Genomic DNA, 27,959 nt, shown 5'->3' on the forward strand with positions numbered 1-27,959 from the left:
TATATATATAGAGAGAGAGAGAGAGAGAGAGAGAGAGAGAGAGCGCTTTGGCGCTAATAGTTAAGGAATTCAATCAGTTTAGTATAAAATTATTGTCAATCATACGTTACGATACCTCTCTTTGTATTGTACGGTACACATGTACAACAGGATTGGGATAAATTCAATTCGACATGTACAATAATAACTACATTTTGTATTGAATGAACACTATTCATATTGTACAATACATTTTTGACAAATGCCATACTGATGACTCCTCAGGACGAACGCAATTCCATAAGATTGTCTAGTATGAAACTTAATCATACTATCCAGATGAATTAATTTTTCTAATCATAATGTATGAATCTCGATCGTACTATATGATCCACCTAAATCTATAAATTAGAAGGATTTAAACATTTTAATTCACTCAACTCACTACTCCCTCAAACTCATACCCTCTAAACCTTCCTGGCTAATTATTGGTGGAAGCAAAAGATTGTAGAATGACTCAGAGGAGCTCCTCCACTCATCACTTTAGCGATCATTTTTTATTCATAAGGGATGAAGATTCCTATTACAAGTACAAGGAGGCAAAAATTAGCTCTTTTAGAATGTTAAATAAATCAGCCCTTATCTTCAAGGTGATGAACTTTTTGCCTCCACTACTCTTCAATTTCTCCTCACACTTGTTTTTCGCTTCAACTCTAAACTTCTTTATGAATTCTTAGCCAACCTTAGACTAAATTTGAAAACCTCTGTCGTGACTTCCTTTATTTATTGCCAACTCGAAAAGATCACAAAGGAAGATTTAGAAGAATGTAAAGGTTTTTATATTGAAGGATCTCATCCATAATCTCTTATCTTTATAACTAATTTTGACCAGACTGCTATCAACTTGATCATTAGGAATGTGACCATAAACTAACATTAACTACTACTCCAAACCTTAAATCAGAATGTCTAGGTCTTCTAGCATGTCCTTAGAACTTCAATTATACCCAAAAATGGGGATCAGGTTAACATATCCCCACTTCTTTCAGTAGTCACCTACCTAGTCATCTCGAATACCCAATTTTATGAAGCCTAAATGATTCTTGATTATATCCAAAATATAACCCATATTCTACATCTGAGTACCCAAACAAAATAAAATATTTCCTTAGGAAAAATCATAGGATCCTAGACAAAAATACCAAATAAACTTTCGTGCTACTCCCGATAATGTTCCTATTTTCTATAGGGATGTCTCCTTCCGTATCCTTTTCCATCGGGGGCATGAGCATGGTGAGAAAGAGTTTGCTTAACAAGGGCAAGCTACACCTACAGGTGGACCTACACCGCCACCAATACTACAACCTGCACATACTTACCCTCATTATGACATCATTCAGCGACACGAGCGATTATAATTAAGGCTTGACTACCAAATTCAACAATAATAATAATAACATGAGGAAGAAATGAGATGATTTGGAGAAAGGTTTTCTTCAATTGACAAACAGTTTGCCTCCATCCATCAATACTTTCAACCACCACCACCACTACCTGATTAGGATATGCCTTACCTTTAATGGCTATTTGTTTAATTTTATTGCTTTTATTTCTTATATTGTTCTCTTTATTTGTTGTTCCTCCTCTATTTGGTGATGTCAAAAAGGAAAGAAAATATATGTTATGGTTGTATGTTTTAATAGAATCATACGTTTGTGTTACTTTATTTCTTCCGTTATGTTTTTTCTCCTTTTGTCGTTTATTAAAAAAAATAAAACAAAAAAATTTTGCAACCCCTAATTTTTAAAATTATTACCTTGTGATGAAGAGCTTAGGATACAAATTTTTTTATCTTACCTATCAATAAATATTATTTGTCATAATAAAAAATGGGAAGATTATTACAATCCATGATCCTTAGTCTATGATTTTGATGATGATAAATATTATTGATTCAATTATTATTTTTCTCATTGAATATTTTAGATATTTCTTTCTTTGTGAGCACTAACTTTGTAGGTAAGACATACACTACTTAAGGCTATTGAAAGCTCAAGAATTTGATGAATAGGAATGCCTAGTAAACAAAGTATGTAATTTTATCTTTTTTTTTATTTCTTGAGTCTAGATATATAAGAGTGTTTGAAATTGGCTAACCGTACACACACACAGAGGGATTGAGACAAATTTTAAAAGTTTATTTTTTTTGTACTAATCATGTTATAAGATCAGTATAGAAATAATGGGTTTAACGACTTTTTGAATAATTAGTTTCTATAAACTAATCGTACTGTATAATCTAGATCATACTGCATAATTCGTTATGATTTGAAAACCCTAACCGCTGGATGAATTAAGTAAAACTTTTAAATTCAATTTTTGAAGTATTCATAATATATGATCTATAAACTAATTGTACCATACAAACTTTTTAAATCTTACTTAAACTAACCCTCTAATTATTCAGTCAAATCATGTTTTAATAATTATAGCATATCATATTGAACGATATTTATCATCCCAAATGATTTCTAGAGATGAAATTTGTTCGTCCTAAAGATCATACCAAATAAAACTATGATTTTTGAACTATCGTAATATACAATATTTATATCATATTGACCAGCCTACTTGAAATTAACTAACCATATTGTATGATGATAATAGTAAGAGAGTGTTACAAATCTAGGATCTCTGGCCTATAATTTTAATGATGATAAACCCTATTGATTGAATTATACATTCTCAAGAAATATGTTGGGTATTATTTGTGTTTGTGCACTAATGATTGTAGGTACAATACTTAAGAAGACTAAAGTCTCAAGATTGGGTAGGTTAAGATGTCAAGTCAAAAGAGTTTATTCTTTATTTTCTTATATTTTCTTATATTTTCTAATTTCTTGAGTCAAGTCATATTAGAGTGTATGCAATTGGGTGACCATGCACACACAGAGGGGGCGAGAGAAAATTTTTCAAAAATTAAAATTTTCAAAACAAATGTATTGTACAATTGAAAGTCGTACTATAAGATCATTTATTTTAAAGAATAGTTTAACAGCTAATTGAAATATCAAGTTCTGTAAATTAATCATATTGTATGATATATATCATATGATACGATTCATTTCATGATCAAAACCCTAGCTACCAAGATAATTTAAGTAAGATTTTTAAGTTCATAATTTAAACTAATCATACTGTATGTTGCAAATCATATTGTATAAAAATTTGAAATTATGTTAAAATTAACCTCCATGATTAGTCAATTAAATCATGATTTAATAAATGATAGTTGATTATACTGTACAATATTGATTGTACAAGACGATTGATAGATACGAGATCTGGATATCCTGGAGATCGTACCAAATAAAATCATGATTTTTGACCTAATCAAATTGTATGATAATTATATCGTAATGGATTATTTACCAAAGATAGTTAATTATAATATACGATGAGAACAATACGAGATGAGTGATAGAGATGAATTTTCATCATCCCAAGTATCATACCATACAAATAGATAAAATTAAGCATATCATATTGGATAATCTCTAGATTGTACTATATGAAGTATTTATAAAAATTGAGCAATTCATGTGAACAATTATTTACATCGTATTGGAAAAGACTAGTTTTGAACTGATCATAATATATCCCTTGCCCTTTCTTTGCCCGACCGGAGGCCACAGTAGAAGCTCACTTGTCGAGAAGGTGGCTCTCTCCCTCACGCATGCTTCTTTGACCAAGTTACCTAAAACAGAGAGTCTAACTCTATGTTGCTTAAAACAGAGTGTTTAACTCTCTGTTTAAGAGAGTTAAACTCTTTGTTTAGCAAGATTATGCTTAATCTTATTTATATTTTATTTTATAATTAATTGCATTTTTTTAATTAATTGTAAAATAAATATAATTAATTTATTATTAATTTTAAATTAAATATAATTAATTATATATTAATTATAATTAGTTTATCATTAATTATAAAATATGTATAATTAATTATGAATTATATATAATTAATTATCCCATTCAACACTCAGTGTTAGTATACAAAGTGAATGTGCTCGATCATCCCTACAAACATAAAATGTCATGCCATAAATGATAAAACATGTTTGTGATCAAGGTATGACGGACATTTAGCATATGAAGTAGCTACCATACAACACTCCTACCATCAACATTAGAACATAGGCAACCATTTTCAATCTTGCAAGCAATGAAATAGGAGGGGATGTATAGTTTGAGCCCGACCAAATATACAAGCAATAATTCTTACGAGCATCAGAAGACATGCAAGTAGATATAGCAGTTCACCAATCGATAATACATAAAGATCTACAATATATTCAAGCTCTCTACAAAGACAGATGTACATGCCAATTATGGATAGATACAGAAAGACTTCAGTTGATACATTATCCTGAAGTCAATTTCAGTCTGTAAAGGAATACATCGACCTGCTCACTTGTAGCAGTTGCGAATGTACTACATGAGCCAAATACCACAACAAAGTGCATAAAGAATACGATAAATACAAGCTCCCATGAGCTTCTGTTGGAACCCTACTACGAATATCACATATCATCTACGAACAACATGCAAGATGACTACAACAATTCCAAGTATCCACAGGCCACTATAGAAGACTCGTAGTACACCCAGTCTATTGTCCACGAGCAAGATACAAAGTAACTATGTCAAGTGCAAGTACTTATGTGTTACAGCGGGAAATTCATCATGCATACAACAAATTATCTACGACCATCTATAAATACAAAGCAGGAGATTAGTTAGTGCACTATCATCTACCTGCATAAGTCATGTAAGTAGTGCATGATAGTCTATCTGTGTAAATCAACAAATAATTCTATTCAAAAGCTGCTATAACACGCCACCAAATCTGCAATATTCATGCAAGCAGACATAAGGCATTTACAAATATTCTAAGAATGCCCCTGCACATGCAGCATAGCTTATATACACGTAGGTACACTAAAAAGGGGTATACAATTGAAAACTCGTATGGGCCCCGTTGAGCGTGTTATTGATACACATGTGATGTCTAAGGATGCTACGCGGGTCAAAAAATGTGAAACCGATCCTCCTAAATAGGTAAATAGGAGTCGACAATGTTCAATAATAATTATAAAATGCCCCCAAGCACTCGCATGGGCCCCGATTAGTGTGTTATTGGTACTCACGTGACATCTAGGGATATTGTACGGGTCAATAAAGTCGAACCCGATCCTCCTAAGTAGGTAGATAGGAGTCAACAAGGTCTAGAAAATGATTACAAAATGCCCCCAAACACCTGCATAGTCCCCGACGAGCATGTTGTGGGAATACATGTGACGTCTAGGGATGTTGCGCAGGTCAATAAGTGATTCAAGTTTGAATCTGATCCTTCTATACGAATCAATAGAAGTCGAAAGGGTTTGAACTATTAAATAAATATACGGTTGTGGCGACCGTCATATTTATTTAATATATTCATATTAAGCATCCAAGGCCTATAATCAAGAGAATTCACTAACAATTGCATAAAGCCTACAAAACCTAATACCTTATCGGCAAGTTGATAGGGTCGACAAGGTGCAAGCTCTAAACAAAAATGACCCCTCACACCCCGATGATGGCCGTATTGAACGAAGATCTCAACCGGAGGGGTTAATTCCAAATATTTTCAAATCCTATCCCAAATACCCATGAAAATCCAAAAAATCCCAAAATACTAAAATATTTAAATTGAAATCCATCTATCAACACTTAAAGCAAACTTCATCCACCCTCCACAATAATTTACCGAGGTGGACAAATGAAATTTACTTAAGCTTACATAAAGCCAAATGCTTAGTCAAAAATATCACTAGGATCTATTCTCAAACAATCTCCTGCCAGTAAGGATGTGGTACGTGCCCTCTTTAACCGAGTGGTTTTGCTGCCAAATGGCATCACGAAATACCGTTTATGGCCAGAGCCAATACACTCCTTAATGGCATCAAATCCTTGAGATATGAATCAATAGGATATGATCGATAAGGCACAAAGTCCTCTGTTAACTATGGTGGATTCAAATTTATCCCCTTAGATAAACATCCAACTCAGGTCTATAAGGTCCCCTTGGACGAAGCAACCCATGGCTGCCGATAAGGATCCTTCTATTAGGTTGGGTCGACTACCTCCTCTGACTAAGTAGATTATGGACCACGATGGCCCAAGACGATGGAACTATGGGATCTTGATCAGGTCTATCATCCATTCTCCCATCATCCACTTTAAGTGAAAGATGGTGAAATTTATAAATTTAAATATCAAACCCTTTACAAATTTCTAAAAAATAACCTAATTCCCAAATTCAAACCTGTTGCTGCTACCGTATGCCAGATAACACGTATTCTCTACGTATCTGATTGACGACTAACCTTAATCGAAAGTTCTCTCTCATGATTGAGAAGGGTAATTAACTATTGGGACTTGCGCCTATAGGAAACCAAAACTCAGATCATAAAGTCCTTGCAAAATGAGGGAGAAATCTCTGGGTAGTGTCTTATCTACAAATCCATATGCCTTCCAAAGTTTACTCGGAACTTAATCCATTAAAACTCCCTCACCGAATAAAAAAGCAAATAGTAGCGGGCGAGGGCTGGGGCTGAATTTCGAAGCCCACAGATTTCTGGTGTCTCCCCTGGGGAATGGTTTCTCTTTCTATCTTTGACTAGTCATCTCAATGCTATAGTAGTAGCCATATCAACTTATACTCAAGATTTTGAGTCTTTCAAAATGATCGTTTAATAATTCAAAACTCTAAAATTTTCTAAAATAATCATTCAACAAATTCATTTGGCATTCAGCACAGTTTTAAAATTATTTTTTTTCTTGCTTATGCTAATTATTTTTATCTATTTTTATTTTTATGTTCTATGCAAGTCTCTGCATATTGAAAGTGCGGGGTGATATATCAGATTCTGATTACTAACTCTTGCCTTTCATTTATGCAAATGGATCTATAAAACATTATGATGACCATCCAACTCGGACGAGGAGCCAAGATTTAGCTGGCAAATGTTGTAATTAAAACTAAAAATGCTGGAGCTACCATCCAGTTTGGTAGCATTGACTTTCTTGTTGTTATTGCAAGAGCTACTGAAGCTCCTATATATCGTGCGCATCAGCCAGCACCACGACCTACTGCTGAAAATCCTAGTGGGAGGATTTTTATGTTTGAGAGGCTATCACAGCCTGAAATCCCAGCCACCAAGAGGTTTGTGGCTGATGGAAGAATCTCCATGGTGACTGCGAACACTGCGCCCTACCTAGGGAGATTGCTACACCTGGTAGGAACAATGTTGAGGCCTCCTCACCTGGAGGAAGGTTTACAAGAAGACAAAGGAGAAAGATAAATGTTGAACTCCGAGCTCAACGATAACAACTCCCGATCTATCCCTCCAATCTGCTAGCCCAAGAGCCCGAAGCTAATGTTCCTACCCGAAATAAGTTTACTGACCTAAGATGGGCTAAGAGGAATAGCTTCACTGGTGAGATGAAGAAGTCCTTCTAAAAGCAACGATGTGAGGTCCCAACCCCTCCAAGGAGAAATGAACCTAAGACCTTATCAGCCCGAGTGTATCGAGTGCTGAAGACTGTAAAGGAGAAAGGCCTGAAAAAGAAGAAGTTTCAAAAGCCACTAGTCATCAAGGCTAGGAGAACCTCGCTAAGGGAACACCTATCCATTGAGGCAAAAATAAGAAAAAGAAAGTATATTACGCACGGTGAACATCGGGGCATGACACCTAAACTATATATTCGGGAATTCGTTGCTCAAAGGTCCCGGTTGAAAGAAAAATAAGTCTGGAGGTCAAAGCCTCGGAAAAAATGAAAAAGAAAGAAAAGAAAGAAGAGTTGATTTAGGTGTGACATCTAGTGATGCTTCCGAAGATCCACCCCAAACATTAAACAATTCCAAAGAAGACCCATGACAACTCCCCTCCAGACGGTAGACACCTTGGAGAATCCTCTAGGGGATCCCGTCGCTTGTTATCCCCTCCAAAGGAAGATGTTCATTTCGACCGCAGCCCGCTGGTTGAAGAAATCCCCTTGCCTAACCAAGAATCGAAAATCCTATGGCATCGCCGCTCAAAAATCCGAGTACTAGAAGAAGAAGGAAATATGGAAGGGGAAGACAACATCGAGGAAGAAGAATACATTGAATGGGAAGCAAATATAGAAGATAACATTGAAGAAAATATGGAAGAAAATATAGAAGAATACATGGAGGAAATTTTAGAAGAAGAAATACAATAAATAAATAACACTCTGGATATAAAAGTTGTCTATATGATGACACATATAGACATCGATGATAGCGCCGATTATGATGATAATGAAGATGACAATCATTGGCAATTGCCACCTAGACAAGTATACCGGCGTCGCCGTAGAGATGGATACTAGCAGAAATGGCCATTCCCAAGGAGAAGAAGAAGTTGAAGAAGTAGATGAAAATCCTTTTGACGTTGAAAATGTCACACTCACTAAAATGCAACGACAAATGAGGTGAAAAATGAGAGCCAAAGATAGAGAAATCTCTCAGTTAAATGAGAAGATGAATGAAATGATGGCTCAAATGGGGGCAATGGTATAGATAATGCAGAGAATTACTGCTATTGGCGCCATGCCTAACCCTCCAGCTGATCCTCCAAACCTACAGATACCTCAAGTTTCAGAAGTATGGGGAGCTCCTGAAGGTGATCGCAAAGTTTGTAATGTTGTTCGCCAACCCACTCCACAAAATGTTGCAAGTACTTCTGAACCTGTGATAGATGCACAGTTGGAAGAAATTATTATCGAGAAGATCGAGGCTATCATAGCCATTGATCAGGCAGAGAAGTTGGTGGCAAGGGTCGCCCGTACCCAGCTGAGTATAATCAGGTGCCATATCCAAAAAGATATTCAATACTAAAAGTCAACACTTTTGATGGTAACAAAAATCCTCGCAGCACCTAGCACAAGTTAAAGCTACTTGTGAGAACACAGAAGGCAACGCCGCCTTACTCTTCTAACAGTTCGTTAGCAGTTTGACAACAACTACTTTTGAATGGTATGTAGAACTATCAAATGATTCTATGAAGACTTTCGTAGAATTAGAAACTATGTTCGTAAAAAGATTCGCTAGTGCAATAGAGAAGATCACCATAGCTGACCTTGCTTTGGAGAAGAGAAAAAGGGAAGAGTCAGTGATGAAATATATCACTCGCTAGAGAAATTTGAGCATGAAATATGAGCAGCAGCTCGAAGAAGAACATGATGTGTAGTTGTTAATGGGAAGCATTGATGATAAAATGCAACTCTTCCTATGCATGACTACAATTACCACATTTCAAGATTTACTGGATACAATGGCTTAGTTTGAAAAACTGAACTTATCCAGATCAGAAAGCCACTTGGATAAATCCAAGAAGGCTAAAGCCTCATGTACTAGAAGAGGTGAGGCTGACTCCATATTTTTCTCCAGAGCTGATAAGGGGAAAAATATGATTTATAATGTAGACAAAGGCAAGCAGCCGATGCAATATAAAAAAAAACATAAACAAATGTACAATCCTAATCCCCAACAAAAGTTAATACTCGGGGGCAATGATAAGCCACAAACTTATCAGTTTGGTGGATAACATCTGAGGCAAAAAATAGGGACTGGTGATAGGACGTTCCCATCCCTCAAGGAAAAAATGAATAAAGAATGTTCATTCAAGAGGGAGAGTGTCACCAAATTATTTCGACATGTGTTGAAAGCAGGTTTAGAATTGCCTGAATGCAAGAGGCCCAAAGAGTCGATGCACACTAGTGACCAAATTATTGTCCATACCATCGAGTAGTCAGCCATCCTATTAAAGATTGTTATGTCTTTAAGGATTGGCTCAAAAGAAAATACCAGAAGAGAGAGATCACATTATCAGATAATGTGTTGACTAATCTCAAGAAAGAATCAACTCGGGTGGTTACATCCTCTTCCGTACCCCCGATTGAAGAAAGAAGAAATGAAAAGAATTCAGCTCAAGAAGAACAATGGGAGATTGCGGTCTCTAAGAAAATTGTGAAAATGTTGAAGTAACTTGAAGGAGTTTTAGGTGTAAAGTGGAGGTCTCCTATTCAGCCGATAATAGATTTGAAGGCACTACCGGTGGTGCGACATTTTACTCTAAATCAACTCCCTAACAAAGCAAGCACTTCGAAGTCTGGAAGGGTGAAATCTTCCAAGAAGACGACCAAACTAAAAAAACATAAAGAGAAAAAGACTGCAACTCAAAGGATTATTAATAGTTTGGATGAGTACTACCAAACTGTGAGGTGACCTACTAAGCTCGCTGACTTTATGTCAGAGCTTAAAATAGATGAAGCCGAAGAAAATGATGAGAATCCCCTTCCCAAAGAAGTATGTCGAGTAATCTCAGTGACACCAAATGCAATGATAAATGAAAGATATGCTGAGGAAATTACTGTTGAATCCTGTCTAATGGTAACATCATTGGACTATAGCTCGGAAGAGGACTTATATTTTCCAAAGGAAGATGGGTCGGACCCCGACATAGCATCGCAGATGGGACATATAAACCTGGGTGGTGACTCTGAATCAATAGATGAATCCCTAGATGCAACAATGGCCGACTCAGAAGAAAATTACCGTTAAATGAGTCCGAGCAGGAGGAGGTCGCCTAGGTGCAGTTGAGAAGTGGCAAGATATTGCCATCTCCTCCAAAGAAAGAAGTTTCTAGCAAAAATAAGGGGAAGGAGATAGTTGTTAATGAAAATATTATCCTCAGGGACCCCAAGAAGAAAGATGATTTAACCAAGGGGATATATTATAATGTCTTATCCCATCTGAAAAAAATACCAGCACAACTCAGCATATACAATGCCTTGGTAATGTCTAAAGACCTTCGGGAGACTCTGATTCAGGCTCTCAAAGATCCCGAAAGAAATGAGACATATTTTGCTGAGCATAATATGACAGAGGTCCTATAAGCTCGTAATGAGCCGTTCATCACTTTTTCTGAAGAAGATATGATGCTCATAATGGTAGATCATAATCGTCCTCTATATGTTACTGCAGAAAGTGATGGGATGATGATTAGTCGAATCCTGATCGATCCAGGGTCATCTATAAATCTAATGAGCTTGAAAGCACTACGATCACTATGGCTCGATATGGAACACATTGGATCAGATAAGCTAATGGTACATGGTTTTAATGAGAAGGGGCAGAAGACCTTAGGATCGTTTACACTCTATCTTACATTTGGAGAGCTTCATATAAATGTCAAATTTCATGTGATTGATGCAGGCACTGCCTTAAAAGCACTCCTTGGCCGCCCCTGGTTGCATGAGTACGGCATCATCCCATCAACACTACACCACCAATGCATGAAGAATTCAGAATATCTGGTGACATTTAACCCTTTGCAGTTCATGAGGTAAAGATATATAAAGATGCAAAGTAATTCATTCCAATGAAGCTGAAGGTATCGAGCTCTCTTGAGGCTCAAGATTCATATATAAAAGTTGCAAAACAACCTAGACAAGAAAGCAAGAAGAAGCGGGTGGGGAGGAAGAAGGCATAGTGATATTCCTAACAAATCCTTCTATGTTGACTAGGAGGTGCACCATGGCATCAATTTTCTCAATTGTGTTGGGGTTAAGGCCTTTCTATATCTACAAACATTCCAGCGAGCTGCCAGCGGCCATTCCCATTTTCGCCTTCAGCACTTTCTCCTCACATGACAACCTTAAAAGGTCTTCATCTCGCCGCCGCGGCCGTCACATCTCAAAACAGTTCACTTATCCTCACTTGCTCGCGCCCCAGAATCTCACTTCCCAGTCACAAATCCTCTCTCCAATCTCTCCTTTGTCGACCCCTCTCCTTCTCCTATTCTCACAAGTGCCTGCTCCCCAGCTCATTCTTCGCCACCGCATTCTCCAAAACTGACGAAGAAGAAGCCTCCTTTGAACCGCCCCACGTGGATGAAGAACCCGAAGACGGACAGCAGCGGAGCTCGAAAGAATCCCGGCGGCTCTATGTCCGCAATCTCTCCTTTTCGATGACATCTTCCTGGCGAATAATCCTATCTTCCATGCAAGAATGAAACACATAGAAATTGACTATCATTTCATTAGCGAGCACATCAAGTTTCGAGCTCTCACCATCTCACACATCAATTCACTGGATCAAATAGCGGACATCCTTACAAAGCCTCTCTCCATTACAAGGTTCAACAATCTACGTCACAAGTTAACCATCCAACCTACGGATGCTCAACTTGAGGGGGAATATTAGAGCACATACACGTCATCTGCTGACGTGTCCTTTCTATTATCTATTTCTTGTATTCTTTACCTCATAGCTATCTATAAATAGCCATCATGTACAACGTTCTGCGATAAGAAAAATATACTTTTCCTTTCTCCTTTCTTCTGGCTTCTACTCTATCTCTCTCTCGTCTCTCGCTAGCCAAGGATCTTTCAAGGGTGAGTAGCTTTAGGGAGTCCTTGGTTCTGTAAGAGTTCCTTGAATCTCCTGGTAGGGACAAAACTTTGACTTGTTTAACTTCAAAGAATCACATCCATTGGTTGGTGAGTACCGTAAAGAGGTGATTATTCTAGCCAAAATCTTATAATTGGAACGTACCTATTAAGTCATAGTTCTTCTATCCAAACCTGTTAGGGAGATATCAAAGCCACATATGTACATATATGAGTATACACAATAATAGTATTAAATTTTGATGATTTGATTCTAACACATTTAATCATCTATTTTCTATCATCGATTTCGAAAACCAAATGTTTATCTACAACTAATAAAATTAGCCCAAATAATTTTCCTTCGATAAACTTACAAGCATGCTCAGAAATATCAGTTTCCTTCATCAAAACTTGTATAGAAAATAAATCTTAAGCACTGCTAAAGACTTTCATCTATCATGAAACATTCGTAAGAGTGGTAGAGACTTTGCGTCTGCCATAATACCAATCTCTCATGCTGGTTAAGACATGAGCCTACACAGGTGTTTCTCAAGAAAAAAAAAATATGGCGAAACACATTAACATTATGAAGATGGAGGAAAAATGAATACCAAGAAATTAGAAAGTTAAATCTCTTATCATGGAAAAGCAACATATTTTATTTCTTAACCAACAATAGTACGATAACAGAACATGACAAATCGACTTGAAAAAGTAGTGGAAATATAAATATATCACTATATGCTTGAAGGCAAGGACAAAGAAGAACTGGCATATGCAGAGGTAAAAGATATCAAGCACCATTTTACATAGCAGATGTAACAGTCTGATATAATCTCAATCAATTAGAGCTTATATCTCTTTCATCAACAAGAATCTTCGCAATCAATTCATTCCATGTATCGATAGGCCCTGGCAAGCACCAATGAAGGCAGTCATTTTGAACTTTAGCAATCTTATCCTTACCAAAGGGATGATAAGTTCTGTAAGGACCTGGATGCCCATCAGGTCTTAAAACAGAAAGATGAAAAGTATCTAATAGTTTTAGACGAGCACCAGTCTGTGAAGCCATACTTACAGCCTTCTCAAACTCCTGAATTTCAATTGTTCTCATCACATGGTCTATTGGCTTTCCTTTGTATTGTCCCTCACTATATGGAGTAGTTCTATTGCATACCCCTCCACTAAACCACTCTCCATACTCAAAGTGATCTGGCGTCCATGTCCTAAAGAAGATGAGAGGCTTGTGATCAGAAGAGATCATGAACTCGAAAACCGTTTGGAGAGCTTTGTGGTAAGGGCAATCGATGCCTAGCTCCTTTAAGTTGTTGTTTTTGCAATTGTGGCAGCCAACAATTGTGTTATTCAACCAAATGATCATTGATTTAAGAAACCATTGCCCACCAGAGAAGATCACATAATCATATTTATTGTATTGGCTAGTCCATTTATCTTCAAGGATGTCAAGGTGAAGCTCAACATCAGATTTTGATTTGCCTTCATCATCCTCAAATAACTCAGCCTTGACTAAGAATGGAGCCCAGATGACACCAACAGTGAAATTGTAATTGGCGAAGTACCAAGTTCGGGACCTGAAAAACTTGTCATGGTAGACCTCAACAGGCTCCTCGACCTACAATGCAGAGTAAATCAGCATTATCAAATGTATGCTACAGTTTAATAAATGCAAAAGAAAGTGGAAATTAAGATATATTTTGATATTCCAACTTGATGCATTTTTTCAATTGGAATTCAAATGTGTTTTGTTAAATCATAGAAATTTTAAGGAGGCGACATCACAGATTTTGCATTGGATATTCTAAAGTTGTAGCTACAACTCATGTTACGTCAAGGATATACAAGTGTCATACAAACACACACACACATATATAAGAGAGAGAGAGAGAGAGAGAGAGAGAGAGAGAGAGAGAGAGAAAATTGAGAGCCTATGTTTAAATATATTGATGAATAAAACAAAATGCTAGATAGAATTACAAGCATTAAGAGAAAAAAACATAAGCTCTAAGAGGAAAAACCTAAAGCAAAACAATACAACTCAAGAAAATGAATGAACACAAGGAGATACAAATACAATAGGTGCAAAAAGAACTTGGGACCCTAAAAGAAACCGCAATGAATGTCATAATCAATAAAAGCACTGAAATTAGTCAAACAAACAAATCCAATAGGAATGGGTGACATCACAAGTAGGGAAAAGAAGGATCTAGTATGAGGAATAAGGAGACATTAGCTAATAGGGAGAGTGGCAATTTTCAAATAGTGGATAGAGGAAAAGATAAATATATGTGATTTAACACTGTACAATTAAAATAAAACTAGCAAAAGAGCTCCCATAAATTAATAATCAACCCAAAGGCTTTTGTAGCCTCATTTGTAGACTTTTGTGGTAACCTTCTTTCAAATTTTATAATAATCTCCATTTAGGAATTTTTGAAAGCCTCCATTTAAGATTTTTTAGTAGCATATATTTTGACTTTATGGTAGCCCACCAATTATAAAAAATTAAGATCAAATCAAATCTAAAATAATTATTGAAATTAAGACGCCATGCTAAATAATCTTTCACATGGAGTCTAATTTTGAATAATTATATTTGAACAAATCTCTATATGGCACCTCCATGTCAGCATTCATGAAGGTAACTAAGGCAGTACAATACCTCAATTTACAAATTTGTTAGACTTAGTCATATTACTATGTTGTTCTTTTATTTTGAACTTTTTCCTATCATGTAATACCCATATGCCTTTCGAAGCTCTTAGTAGCAAAAAAATATTTTGCAGTATTTTTTATTAATTATTACTAATAAATTTCATAGTAGGTCCCATTTTATGTCATATACTAAGTATCATTTTTACTTTGATGAGCTACCACTATAATTGAATCTAACACAAGACATTGCATTATACAACAAAAAGTTCACTAATTCTATTCATCAGTAAGACAACCAATGCACCCATCTAGATAAAAAGGGTATTAACATCACTAGAGAAGATATATCAAGTAATACTAAAAGAAATTAAGGATATTAAAATCATCTTTAAATATGGCACAGATATGACTCTAGCAAAAAACATAGTTATGCTAACATGAAACTTTATGGTGCCATAACCTATAATTTTGCACATGGCCCCATTACTCATGTAAGCATAGCTTGCATGTGAAAAACAAATCTATAGTTGAACATGTAATTAAATTAAATTGAGTCCAAAATCTACTACTTTTACATTTTATTTTCAATCACCCAAAATAATCACTAAATTTATAACTAGAAAAATCTGTAAAAGTACTTACATCGGTTGATTTAACGTTTTTATGGTCATTATTTGCTTCTTGATTTCTCTTCTTCAAAGCAAAATAAATCCTTTTTGTGCATTTTCTTATCAGAATAGAAGAAGGTAGTCATTTTACATTCATTCTAAAATTTTCTCTTACCATTATTAGAATAGAACCCCTTCCTCACATGATTACCTCTATTAACTTGCAATCGACCTTCAATTGGGTTATCACTTCCCTAACTTCTTAGCATATGCTAAGCTTATTACATTACAACCATATAACATAGTGTCTCAAAAGTAATTGTAAGGGAGAGGAAAAGAGCATAATTATAATAAGGCTTGTTCTTCAATATCAATAATCTCATCAATAATATTCAAATCTTGAATGATTGAACTAAACTCATTCAAATATGATTTAATAGGCATGCCTTCATGCTTTGAAAAATAATAGAGCCTCTACTTTTATGAAATTTAGCAAAGAGGCCTTTTTTTTGGCAGTCAAAGAGGCTTTTAGTTATATATAAAGACCAGCTTAGGAAAACTTTAAACCTAATGACATTACAAGATATTGAGCCCTTCAGGGAAGCTTAGAGTACTCATCTTGGAGAGTAGGAGACAAAAGCATCGTTCTATTGCTTAATGATTTTTTACAAAATTTTTGAAAATTTACCCTTGCATAAATTTAGATTTGGGAAAATCACTAGAAATGGGATTCACACAAACTTTTGTTATTGGGAAATCATAAATATTGGTCTCACGCTTCGATCCTTGGCATCAAATTTTCCAATTGATTACAGAGGTGATTATTGCTAATTTTGGGATAAATCAGATTTACTTCAAGCAGTATATAGGGATGCATTCAACTCTCTATCTATATAATGGTGTTCATCTAGATTTATGCATGCAATTAAATAGAGAAGCATCTTGATTTTGGAAATCTACGTCATTTCTTACGTACCCTCTCCACTGATAAGGTTCTTGGAAGACATACGAGTCTTAGGTTTCGTTTGGGACGGCTTTCTTCTTGCTTCTTAAAACAAATTTCTAGTACAAAAATTAAAAATTTTGTATAAGAGAGCTACTTTAAAAAGCAATAAAAAAGCCATCCCAAACGAAGCTTTAGTGGTGCATGCATGAATAAAGTTTTCTTGTGTGTCAGGTAATCTTTGCATTACAATATTTTTTGGGTTTCTTGTTCTTCTTCGTGGTGTTTGGGTGATTTGTGATTTAAACATGTTTTGATAATTGCTCTTGATTTGTGCACAATGATTGTGGCTGTAGTTTTGTTAAAGGATCAAATTTAGTTTCCCTTCTAGTAAATAAATGTTTGGTTGATGCCAACCCGCATAAACCTTAAAGTCTTTGTGGCTACATGTTATCTTCTTTTTTTTGTCTGCTTCTGGTGTATCTTTCTTGATCATGATGATTTTTTTTGCAGTGTATTATGGAAACTCTTGTTACAACATCAACAAACACTAGATGCCTAGAAGGATTTGATGAAAAGGTCATCAAGCGTCATACTTTTAAGACCTTATTTAGTTCAAATAAATTGAAAGAGAGAAAACTAAACGGAAAGAAAATTAGTTGAAATTAAACTCAACCTTTTTGTGGCCGAGGAGAAATTAAGTAAAATAATTTTTTTTTATATTTTGGGTTATGAGAAATTTAGTTTTTATTTCTTCGAAGTACAAAACATATGAAACAGAATGATGGCACAATAGATTTTGATCTCAATTTTTCGAGGGTTATGTAAGGAATTGTTAATGGAAAATGCATTTTACCTTTTTTTTTTCTTTTTTCGATAAATTCAATTACTTATTTCATTGGAACTAAAAACCTAATATGTAATTCCGAAACAGAATACATTTGCATTTCCTTCAAACCAAACATACCTACTTAGTATAAATTTCTTATAATAATATTGTCAGGATGCTTGATCATTCTACCTTTAAGTCGCTCTATAGTTATGTGATTTATAATTCACAAAGTTGTAGCAGCATAACCAGCCGCTATCAAGCAAAAAGAACAAATAACTGAAAACACTACAAGATAACACTACAAGATAAATGGTCATCCTTATGAAAAAAATATCGTTGTGAGCGAAATAAGCTGGGTATCAGCCCTTCAATCACCACTAATAAGCTTTAGATTTTCATCTAAGAAAGGACTACACCGATATCAGGAGGAGAAGATCTCATCAAAATTTCATCACCAGCATGGCTAATTACGTAAATTACATAGATAAACGAAGGAAAATCTTTGCCAAAGGGAATAAGGAGAAGAATAGTTTATCCACTGAATATTTATCTCCTATTTTGTCTTTTGCTCTTAACTCTTATTTAGCTAAGATTTCTTCTCAAGGAATTGCTTCGGGCATTTCCATGGAACCCATTTTATCAAATTTGAATATGGGCATAGGTCTCTATGGATGCACTAGCAACCAGTTTAGAAATCTTAGAAAGGCTAAATTAGAGTAGAAAACGATTGTAAAAAAAAAAAAGAAAATAAAGAGCCTGCAATAATTGGGTTCTTGAAGATGAGTTGAGGTTCATAAAAAGGCCGATAAGTTCCCTTAACTAGAAATTGCTTTTAGGATTACATTTAGAAAATTTCTGCTACCGACATCAAGAAGCTCAAAGAAACTAAATTTTATTCTAATTGAGTATTAATCATTTGGAATCTAAATGTTTACTTTCCAATATTCCCTGAACCTGTCTTTTCACACAGTTTATCTCATTACTGCGACATTAACTTCGATGGAATCTGAAAGTGTTGATTCATATATTACGGAATCTGAGTTTACGCTACAAGTTTTCTGGAGCTCTGTTTTGGTGATCAGACAATCATATAAAGCTATAAATGTTGAATTAGCATTCCCAGAAATATGAACTAACAAGAAATATAAGTTGATTAAGCCAATTTAAATTTATCATTGATGTCTAAACAGGAAATTTGTAGCGATGTTCAAGCTATTATAACGTATTATTTGTTACGGATATATATAAAAAAATTTACTGTTATCAAATCCTTTAAAGATATATTTTAAATATTCTATTTTTTACAAATAATTTAATGACAATTGCAAAAATGTGATCAATGCTTTTTTTGTAACTATGATATTTTTTATTGATTTTAAATGGTTGTATAAATTTTTAATGAATAATGCATATAATTCTATTTTCTTAAACCCATGGTTTTTTATTATTATAAATAAAGTTTTTGAATGAGGGTATTGATATTCCATAATAGGAATTGAAGGAAAATGGAGTTTTTGGGTGTTTAGAAGGAGGTCTTCGGCTTGTTAAGGAAAAGATTTTGATACATTTAGTTCTAGGAAGAGGAGAAGCCTTCAACCTTAATAAAGAGAAAAGTTCAATTAGACTTTTGTAATAGTAAAATGACAATAGTAAAGTGTAGCAGCAATTCTCCACGTTTATCTCTCATATTCATGGTATGTGGTTGCATCCTCTCTAAAGAATGACAAACAAAGTGTTATCTTTATCCTTATATCTAATATTTGTATGAATTAAAATCTATTTAAGTATCTTTTTTTAAACTTAATGATTATTCAATAGCTATCAGGACCAAAGATGATTACTCAGCTGGATAAGTTCAAGTGCGAAGACCAAAGAGATATTCTCAATTATATAGATCCTAAAAATTTAGTTGTTCAATCAACCCAAGAAGGAGGGATTCTCTCAAAGATGAACATTGAGGGATGTATGGCTTCATAGATTCCATCCTTCTTAAAAGTTTTCTTATGGGCCTATAAAATATATCAATCTAATAGGACATATCTGCACTTAAGGCTAGAAAGCTACGCAACAGAATAGTCTTGAGGCCATTTAAGACAATTGGACTACTATTGTCAATGACACAATAGTCTAGACTATCCACTTTGCTCGATAAGAACAACGGATGAGTACATGATTTCCCACATGCTGTAACTCACCTGGTCAATGACACTTCATAGTTATTTATACTCCCTATATTTAAACTTAATGGTGGTTTCCCATTCTGTGAGATCTCTATAGATAAATGGTCGAACTCATAGCAAGGAAGTGTGAATGATCATGTTAAGAAGTTTTCATAGTGACTACGACCTCTCAGTATTTCCAAATGTTGTTCAAGCCTATCATCCACTTTATTAGTACAAATCCTAAATCTACCCTCACTTGGCCCATGCCCCCACTCTCCCACAATTAGTCTCTCCCTCCATTCTTCCACACTTGCTCTTGCGGTTCAAATGCCTTGCATTTCCTAGCTATCATTGCCACTGTCAACATGCACTTCCTCTCTCTTTCTTCCTTTCGTTCTCTCTTTCTCTCTTCTTCGTCCCTCTTCTTCCTTTCTCTCTTTCTCTCTTCTTCCACCCTTCCCCCCCCCCATCTCTCTCTCCCTCATCTCCTCTCTTGTCCTCTATTTCTCACTCTTAACCTCTTCTTCCCCCCTTTTCTCCTCTCTCATTCTCTTTCTCCCTCATTCTTTTATCTCTCCCCAACATTCTTGTTTTTTTCTCTCTCTGACTTTCTGAATCACTCATTTTCTCCAGCTCACTATCTCTTATTCTCTTTCCCCCGCTTTCTCTCCCTCTCATTGTCTCTCTATTTCTCCCTCTCTTTCTCTCTCTTTCTAATTTCTTCTGTCTTTCTCTCTCTATTTATTTCCCTCTCTTTATCTATCTTATTCCCTCCCTTTCTCTCTAAAAAAAGAAAAAGAAAAAAGGGAAATAAAGAAAAAAAGGAAGAAAAAAGAACTAAAATAAAGGAAGAAAAAAGTTGCGGATTTCACCTTGCTAACTCATGGTGCATTCATCATCATCGCCTCAGGCACATAGGTATAAAATATTTAACATTAAAACTTCTCAAAATCCTGATTATGATACATTTGGTGTTATGAGTGAAACCTGTACGCATTTTTCCTATCATGGTAGGGGAAACTCATAGGAGGTGTGCTTGCGATGGAGCATGATATGCACTTTATTAGCATGGAGAGAGTACTTGCACACGATGTTCGAACCTGATGGAGAAATATTGTAAATCTTGGAACATGCACACGAAGACCCATACACATCTTTCTATAGTGGGATATCCCCAATCACAATGTCTAACAACTGCAACAATCATGCATTTCTTGGTGTGGTAGCTAGGCTTAGCACAACAAATGATGCCCTTACACGAGGGAAATGTTGGGAGACAACTAAATTTTATAGCAAAGCTAATTTGTTTAAAACTAAAAAAATGAATAAAATAAATAAACACTTTAGACTATACACACAAAAAAATGATAATTTGAATAAAATGAATGAGTACAAATTACAAATAATAAAAAAGGAAATTAAAAAAAATTAAAAGTGTGTGATAATAGTTGAAAATAAATATAACTAACTGGGAACTAGTGATGAATTTGAGAACTCAATAATAAGCAAGAGGACATTTAATGAACTTAAGAGCACGTTTGTAAGCGTAGAACCCCCTTCATACTATTAAAAAATGTGTTGAAAATTAAAAATTCTTAAAAATATGATCGATGAGCTAAACTTGAGAAAAAATGAATAATAATGAACTCCTACTTATAGATAGAAGTGAAACTCCCTATAGGCCCACCCAAGTAAAATGCAAGTCACATACAGATAAATCGTGTTAGTACTGAAGCACATGAGAGATTCTAACTCAAGACACTCACAATAGAAAGCGTAAGATGCACACAAGTGGACAAAATAAGAGTAACAATGAATCTAACATGAAAAGTTATGTGCACATTCTATGGAAAAACTTTCATGCCAAAAACTACCACATTAAACTCCCACACACCACTAGCAATTGCATCCACATGAATAGCTTTCAAACAAAATATAATAATCCAAACTCTTACACATCAAAGATTGTACAATTGCCTAAACAATGCAGATATTAAGCAACTAATACACACCTTATGAATGAATTGTTCACCTCATGAATAAAGACTATCTAAATGAGAGAAAGCAATGTACTTCTACATGTTACTGGTTGCATGGCTATTTCAACAATGCATATATGATGGGACAAATCAATTATAGCAATTTTGCCAACATATTCTCCAAGTTAATATTGTAAATGTACTGCAAAATGTGTAAATCCACTGTGAAAAGAATAGAAAGAGATGCAAATATATTGATTATTATGTTAGAATATTATGTAAAGACACTGAAAATCGTATAAGTATGAATGTGCTTCATGTAAATGTAAGTATACTAAAAATTATTGAAGTGTACAGTGCTAATGTATCATAAAATGTGCAGATGCACTTTGCAAATGCATTAAAGAATGTGCACAATATATCAACTCCTTAAGATCAATCTTAACCCCGTGTGTTATAATAAACATGTTAAAATCCAAATATGAACATCAGAAAGTAGGGCGGGTTAAATATGAATATAAACCTAAACCCTTCTAACTGCAAAGTGCGTGTAATTCTATGTAAAACCTACAATCACTTTTTAATGTGTATACACTTGTTTTTTAGATCAAACTTGTTTGCATATGCTTCGATGAATATGATAAACACTTAAATATTTGAGAATTGTGAGTGGATAAAAAAAATATGAATAATAACATCATCACCTTGAGAAGCATGCAATCACTCTGAAAAGTTTACAATAATTTTAGAAATTAACAAACCTCTTTTTTTCAAGATAAACCACTAATAGATAAGTATGTGCTTAGCACAAATTAGTCGTAAGTCCCACATTTCAAATTCGATCCTCCTTACAAGACTAGAGCTGACAAGCCTTGACTCATGAAAGATATCCATACAATACTTTTTAAAAATCACCTTTAAATCATATTGTTATGAATGAAAGTATAGTTTTGCAAAATTAGTGAAGAAATTTGATTTTATGTTCGCAATAGGCCTTCAATGCCTATGAACGATAATTTAGCCATAAAATGACACCACTGTTAAATAATTATGATTAGGGATCTCTGACTGGACAATTTTTCCACAAAAAGGGCACTATTAAATTATAGTTACATTTAAATCTTGTAAGTTTCAAATAACCAAAAGACTATTGAGTAATTAATCATAGGATGCCCTTGATAGGTATAAAGTCCTCTATTAGCTATGATCAATTTAAAATTGCCCCCCTGTATAAACACCCACTCCAAGTATACAAGATATCTTAAACAAACTAACCCATGATTATCAATAAGAATCCTTCCATCAAATTATATTTTTATCTCCCCTGACTAAGTATATCAGGGTTCATGACAACTCTGAATAATGGAACAATGAGATCTTGATCAAGTTTTCCATTATTCCTCTAACATTAACATTAAGTTTAAGATGATAAATTTCTTAGTTATAAATCAAATTTATTCTACGATACACTAAGCACTTAACTTCTAATGACAAGCCTTAATCAAAAGTTTACATTCATCATGTGAAGGGTAAATACACATATGGGCTTGTACTTGTGTGAAACTAAGAACTAGAGCTTTGTATAGTTTCTTAACTTCAATCTAATATTTCTTTCGAAATTTTAAACCAATAGCACGTAAACTATCTCAGCAATGCTGGGTGAAAATTTTGTGGAGCTCATAATTGAAAGATATTTTATTAACCTTAAGAGATTTTGAAAATTTTCATGAGATCATGTAAGTAATTTTATGTTTTCAAACTCATACCTTGTTAATACTACAAAAAAAAACTTACAGGGATATATTTGGTACCCTACAACAATAAGAAAAAGATACGAGAGAGTGAAGGGGTATGGGATGATATGTTATAGAGAATGAGAGAAATTTCATAGGTTCTTGTAGGAGGAAGCCTTCAGAGTAATTCAAAAAGGAAGATGTGCTTTTATTTTGGATTCTAACAAGAAAAGAAACATTTGACAATATAAGAGACAAGCTCTCGTTTGAACTCTTATAGCAGAGAAAGTTAGAGACAATAACTTAACAACATTTTCTTTTCCACGTTTAGTCAAAATCATCATAGCAGGTGGCTCCATTCTATCTTAGCCATTGATATAAAGAAGGGATGTCTTTATCCTTTTCTCCAAATAATATGTAATATTTTGAAACTTAGTAGATTATTTAAACTTTATGTGATAGTAGAAGTAGGCTGATATTAACATACAACATAAAGTTTGTGTGCTTTGGTCGTTTTTTTTTTTTGGACTTTTTGCCTTTGTGTTTTGTTCAAAGCTATTTTGAACATAATAATATTGACACCATAACAGTTAGCATAATATTTTTAGGAGAACAATAATATTAAGAGCATGGAAAATAATACGAAAAATCCAATCCAATCAAGCTAATTTTTATTCCAACTTAACATTGAAATGGGTTACCTTAGATTAACTTATCATCGCAGATAGCAAAGCAATTTCAATGTTGTCAACCAGAAGTAGTGGACAAAAGAGATCATTAACGTAAGGGAAAATATGTTACAGTTCATGAAATTTGGGAAACTGGTAACTTTAATTACATATGTTTTTTTTTTGAAGCACAACAAAATTAGAAATACTACTAAGAAGATTAATTAGTTCAGTTCACTAAATAAGAAAGAATGATATATGATTGGACATCACCATGATATCACTTACATGAAATTGTTGAAAAAATTAAGTAGGAAAGCAAGTGGCAGATTACATCAAGAATGATAAAAATGAAATAATCTATGATGAAATGATAAATTTCAAAAGATATCTAGATATGAACCTTGGTGAGAAGGCAAAGCAATGACTGAATTTGGTTTCGAAAAATTGAATCCCCAATGAAGGCCATCGATTTATCTTTCATGGCATCCATAAATTTAAATGGATCAAAAGGTGGCAACTCACAATCATAAGGTTTCCATCTCCAGTAAAGATAATTTGTATCTGGCCGACCATTTTTCATGCAATTTTGAGGTGGTTGGATGAAATTGCAGCTAGCGTTCGTGTAAGCAGGTCCTGAAGGATCGTTTATCCATTGTCCAGAAAAAAGATCACATTGTCCTGTATTGCGAGCATACATGTATCCAACCATTAGCCCAAAACCAAACACTGAAACACACAAACAGACCCAAAACAATGCTGACAGTGTGTTGTATGCTAAACTAAAGGTAAAGCAGCTAACTTCTTAAATTTTGCAAAGACTTTGGTAACAATTTTGCATTGATAGCCTAAGTTTATTACACTAGCTTCACATCAAAGATGATTAAAGGGAATAAGAAACCTACAATATCTATATCTTGTATGACTATAACTATTAATATGGAGAAATCGCTTTTGCAATGAAATTTGCAACTTCAATTGTCCTTATCCTTAATACTGAAAGACGCAACTAGCTTCATACGAAAACTACGTGAATAGCTTTCTGCAAAGAATTTCAAGGCATATAATGAAGATAAAAAAGGATGGAATTTGAATGCATTACATCCATTTTGGAGAACAAGATAATAGAAGCTAGTGATACTTTTAAAATTGCTTTTCTCCTATTGCCAAAAAATTGCTTTTCTCTATACTTCTAGAGACTGATAAGCTCAAGCAAATATTAAACATTTAAACATCCACGAGAACAATGCATTCATAATTATTAGTGAATAAATCTGTTTGAATTACGTCCTTATTTAAAAAAAAAAATTAAACATCAATTACCTTTCAGTAAATATTTATGTCTATCATTCAATGACATTCTCGGAAGTTGAATATACGAGGAATTTTTTTGTTCTACTGATACACCTGAAAATCAGAAGGAAAAAAAATTAATGAGATGAAAATAAAAATTTCCATTAATTCATGCATTAAAACTAAAATCTACAATTAACCGACGCATCATACGAACTTATTTAAATATTTATGTAATCATTGTGCCTCCGAGAGGAACTTTGCAAGTTTTTCAAATGCATATATGATAAAGAACTGACATTCTAGAATTCCAAGTGCTCGTTCAAATAATTAAGGCCAATATCAAACCAGTTTAATTATTTATAAATTTTCAGTCCAATATCAAGTCATAGAAGCTAGGGAGTGAAAGAGTTCAATTAGTTTCATCCAAAACCCAGATATTGAGAAGTTTATGGTTCAATGCAAAATATGTAGAATTAATGGAAAAGCTAGAATTTTTCTCAACGAGGGCACAATAATTAATTTATAATTTGGAGGGTTGCAAATTGAATTTTTATTATTGGAAGCAAGAAATAGGAGTAATTTATTAATATATATTTACTAATAACGGCACTAAATCCGTTCTTGAAGTAGAATAATGGCTTAAAAATATAAGCAAAAACAAGTCAATATACAGTTGGGGCCCAGCAAATTAATTCAGTGATCGGAATTAGTAGAAAAAGCCTATAATGTTACATTAACTTTCTGTTACAATTTAAGCATATACTTTCTATCAAATAGATAGCATACTACTTCTACATCTCAAAAAATAACGCCTCCATTGGACACCTAAAGCATAAAAAAAAACAGAAAATAAGCTTTGCATAAAAAATAACATCCGAAGTTTGATGCAGTCTTCAGGCCTTGAAAAACTAACATAACAGGAATACAACCTAAAAAACTAGCTCCTAAATTCCTTTCTTATAATCACATCCTATGTTTTAGTAAAACAATCAAAAATTTTTGAAGCTGAAGTCACCCTTTCCACTTGTTATTTATTATATTATAATTCTTTTTCTAATAGTATTCTTTGCTATTTATATATCTAACACTTCATTATTTTTATTTAAATATAAAACCTAAAAATATTTAAATCATATGAGAAATATTACTAATAATAGAGAATAATAATAATGATAAATTACAAATAATAGCTTACTTAATATGAAATAAATTCTTTCATATGTGTATTTTGTATATAAATAAACATAAAAATTTTTATTTGAATTTTAAACAATTCTTATTTAGGGGATGTAATATTAAATAATTTTTTAAATTAATTTTTAAAAGGGAAATTTTTTAAAATTTTGAGTCGATTAGGATCAGACTTATTAAATCGAGTTTTTTAATAATCAATATTTTGTCTTGAATAATATTTTGAGTAAATTTTAAAACAAGACGGGTTGACCCAAACATGTTTCAAACGAAATAAAATTAATATATATTGTGTTGCTCATTTTGAGCTGAATGAAGTGGAAATAAGGGCATGAATGTTATGCATCAATAATTCTGAATTAACTTAGAATTGATTTCAAGTAGCCACAAACATGGATTTATTTTCTGTTGGCCCATCTCGAATGAAACATCAATTTGAGTTCTAGTAGATTTTGTTATCTCACTAAGCTAAAAATTTTGAGGTCGCAAAATTTATATACATTGTGGTTCTGTCATTACGAACGACCATCAAAAGTTCCCCCTCCAACTTCAATGAGAACCCCACAAATTTCATGAACTAAGATACAGCAAATAATATTTTAATACCCAACTTCATTTATACCTATTTCAATTTCTTGGGGAAAATATATAATAGCGAAACAATTAATACGCATGGGCCACGACAGATTCATTACTTGGTAATTTAATGGCTTTCCAACAAAAAGGAATCGAAGATTCTCAAACGATATAAAGAACTAGAAAATCCTTTTAAAAGCCTTAAAGGCTGAAAGCCTTCAAACCATCAAAATCCACACCAAGAACCTTTATTAAAAAAGAAAATACATACCTCTCTGAGCCCTTCCACTGATTGCCGGAACAATATTGAAGAAAGCAGGACAGGAGGTGACGTTGGTATCAGAGGAGTTCGGAAACAGTAGAAAGTAGGCGAATGACGTTAAAAGAATCAATGCGAAGAACATAAGAAGGAGACATAAGCCCTTCTTCGGCCGAGAAAGGCCCGGTTCCTGCATCTCCTCTTCGGCCATTTGCTTCCCCCTTTCTTGTAAGGGAAGGGAGGGGAAGAGCAAGGATAAGAAGAGATATGGAATACAGATTGTAGCGGATGCGAGCTCTGGCTTCTTATATAAGTTTGAGGGATAGAAATAAATGTGATGAAAGCAAACGTCACAAGCTTGGGTTCTCAACTCTTTGCTTTGTCTTTCAATTAACGAAAGGGCAGTAATCGTGAGGGTATATTCGAATTCGAGGCGCGAAACCAAGTTGATGTGTAATAAATATATGAGTTGTTTTACTTTATTCACACAAATATAATAAGAACTTCAAAGAATAAGACGAGCATGGAAAGGAAC

General features: G+C 34.1%; 1 protein-coding gene across 1 annotated transcript; it reads right to left on the minus strand.

Annotated features, from left to right (window-relative positions):
- Positions 1 to 13,139: 13,139 nt before the first annotated feature.
- LOC110109809 (protein trichome birefringence-like 26) lies at positions 13,140 to 27,819 on the minus strand. Its single transcript, XM_020841007.2, has 4 exons — positions 27,437 to 27,819; positions 25,426 to 25,509; positions 24,506 to 24,783; positions 13,140 to 14,137 (listed from the first exon to the last, which is right to left on the minus strand). Exons 1-4 carry the CDS (start codon positions 27,633 to 27,635, stop codon positions 13,346 to 13,348), a joined length of 1,353 nt encoding a protein of 450 aa, XP_020696666.1. The 5' UTR covers positions 27,636 to 27,819; the 3' UTR covers positions 13,140 to 13,345.
- Positions 27,820 to 27,959: the final 140 nt, after the last annotated feature.

Source organism: Dendrobium catenatum, unplaced genomic scaffold (genome assembly GCF_001605985.2).
Source record: "Dendrobium catenatum unplaced genomic scaffold, ASM160598v2 fragScaff_scaffold_819, whole genome shotgun sequence".
Taxonomy (NCBI): Eukaryota; Viridiplantae; Streptophyta; class Magnoliopsida; order Asparagales; family Orchidaceae; genus Dendrobium; species Dendrobium catenatum.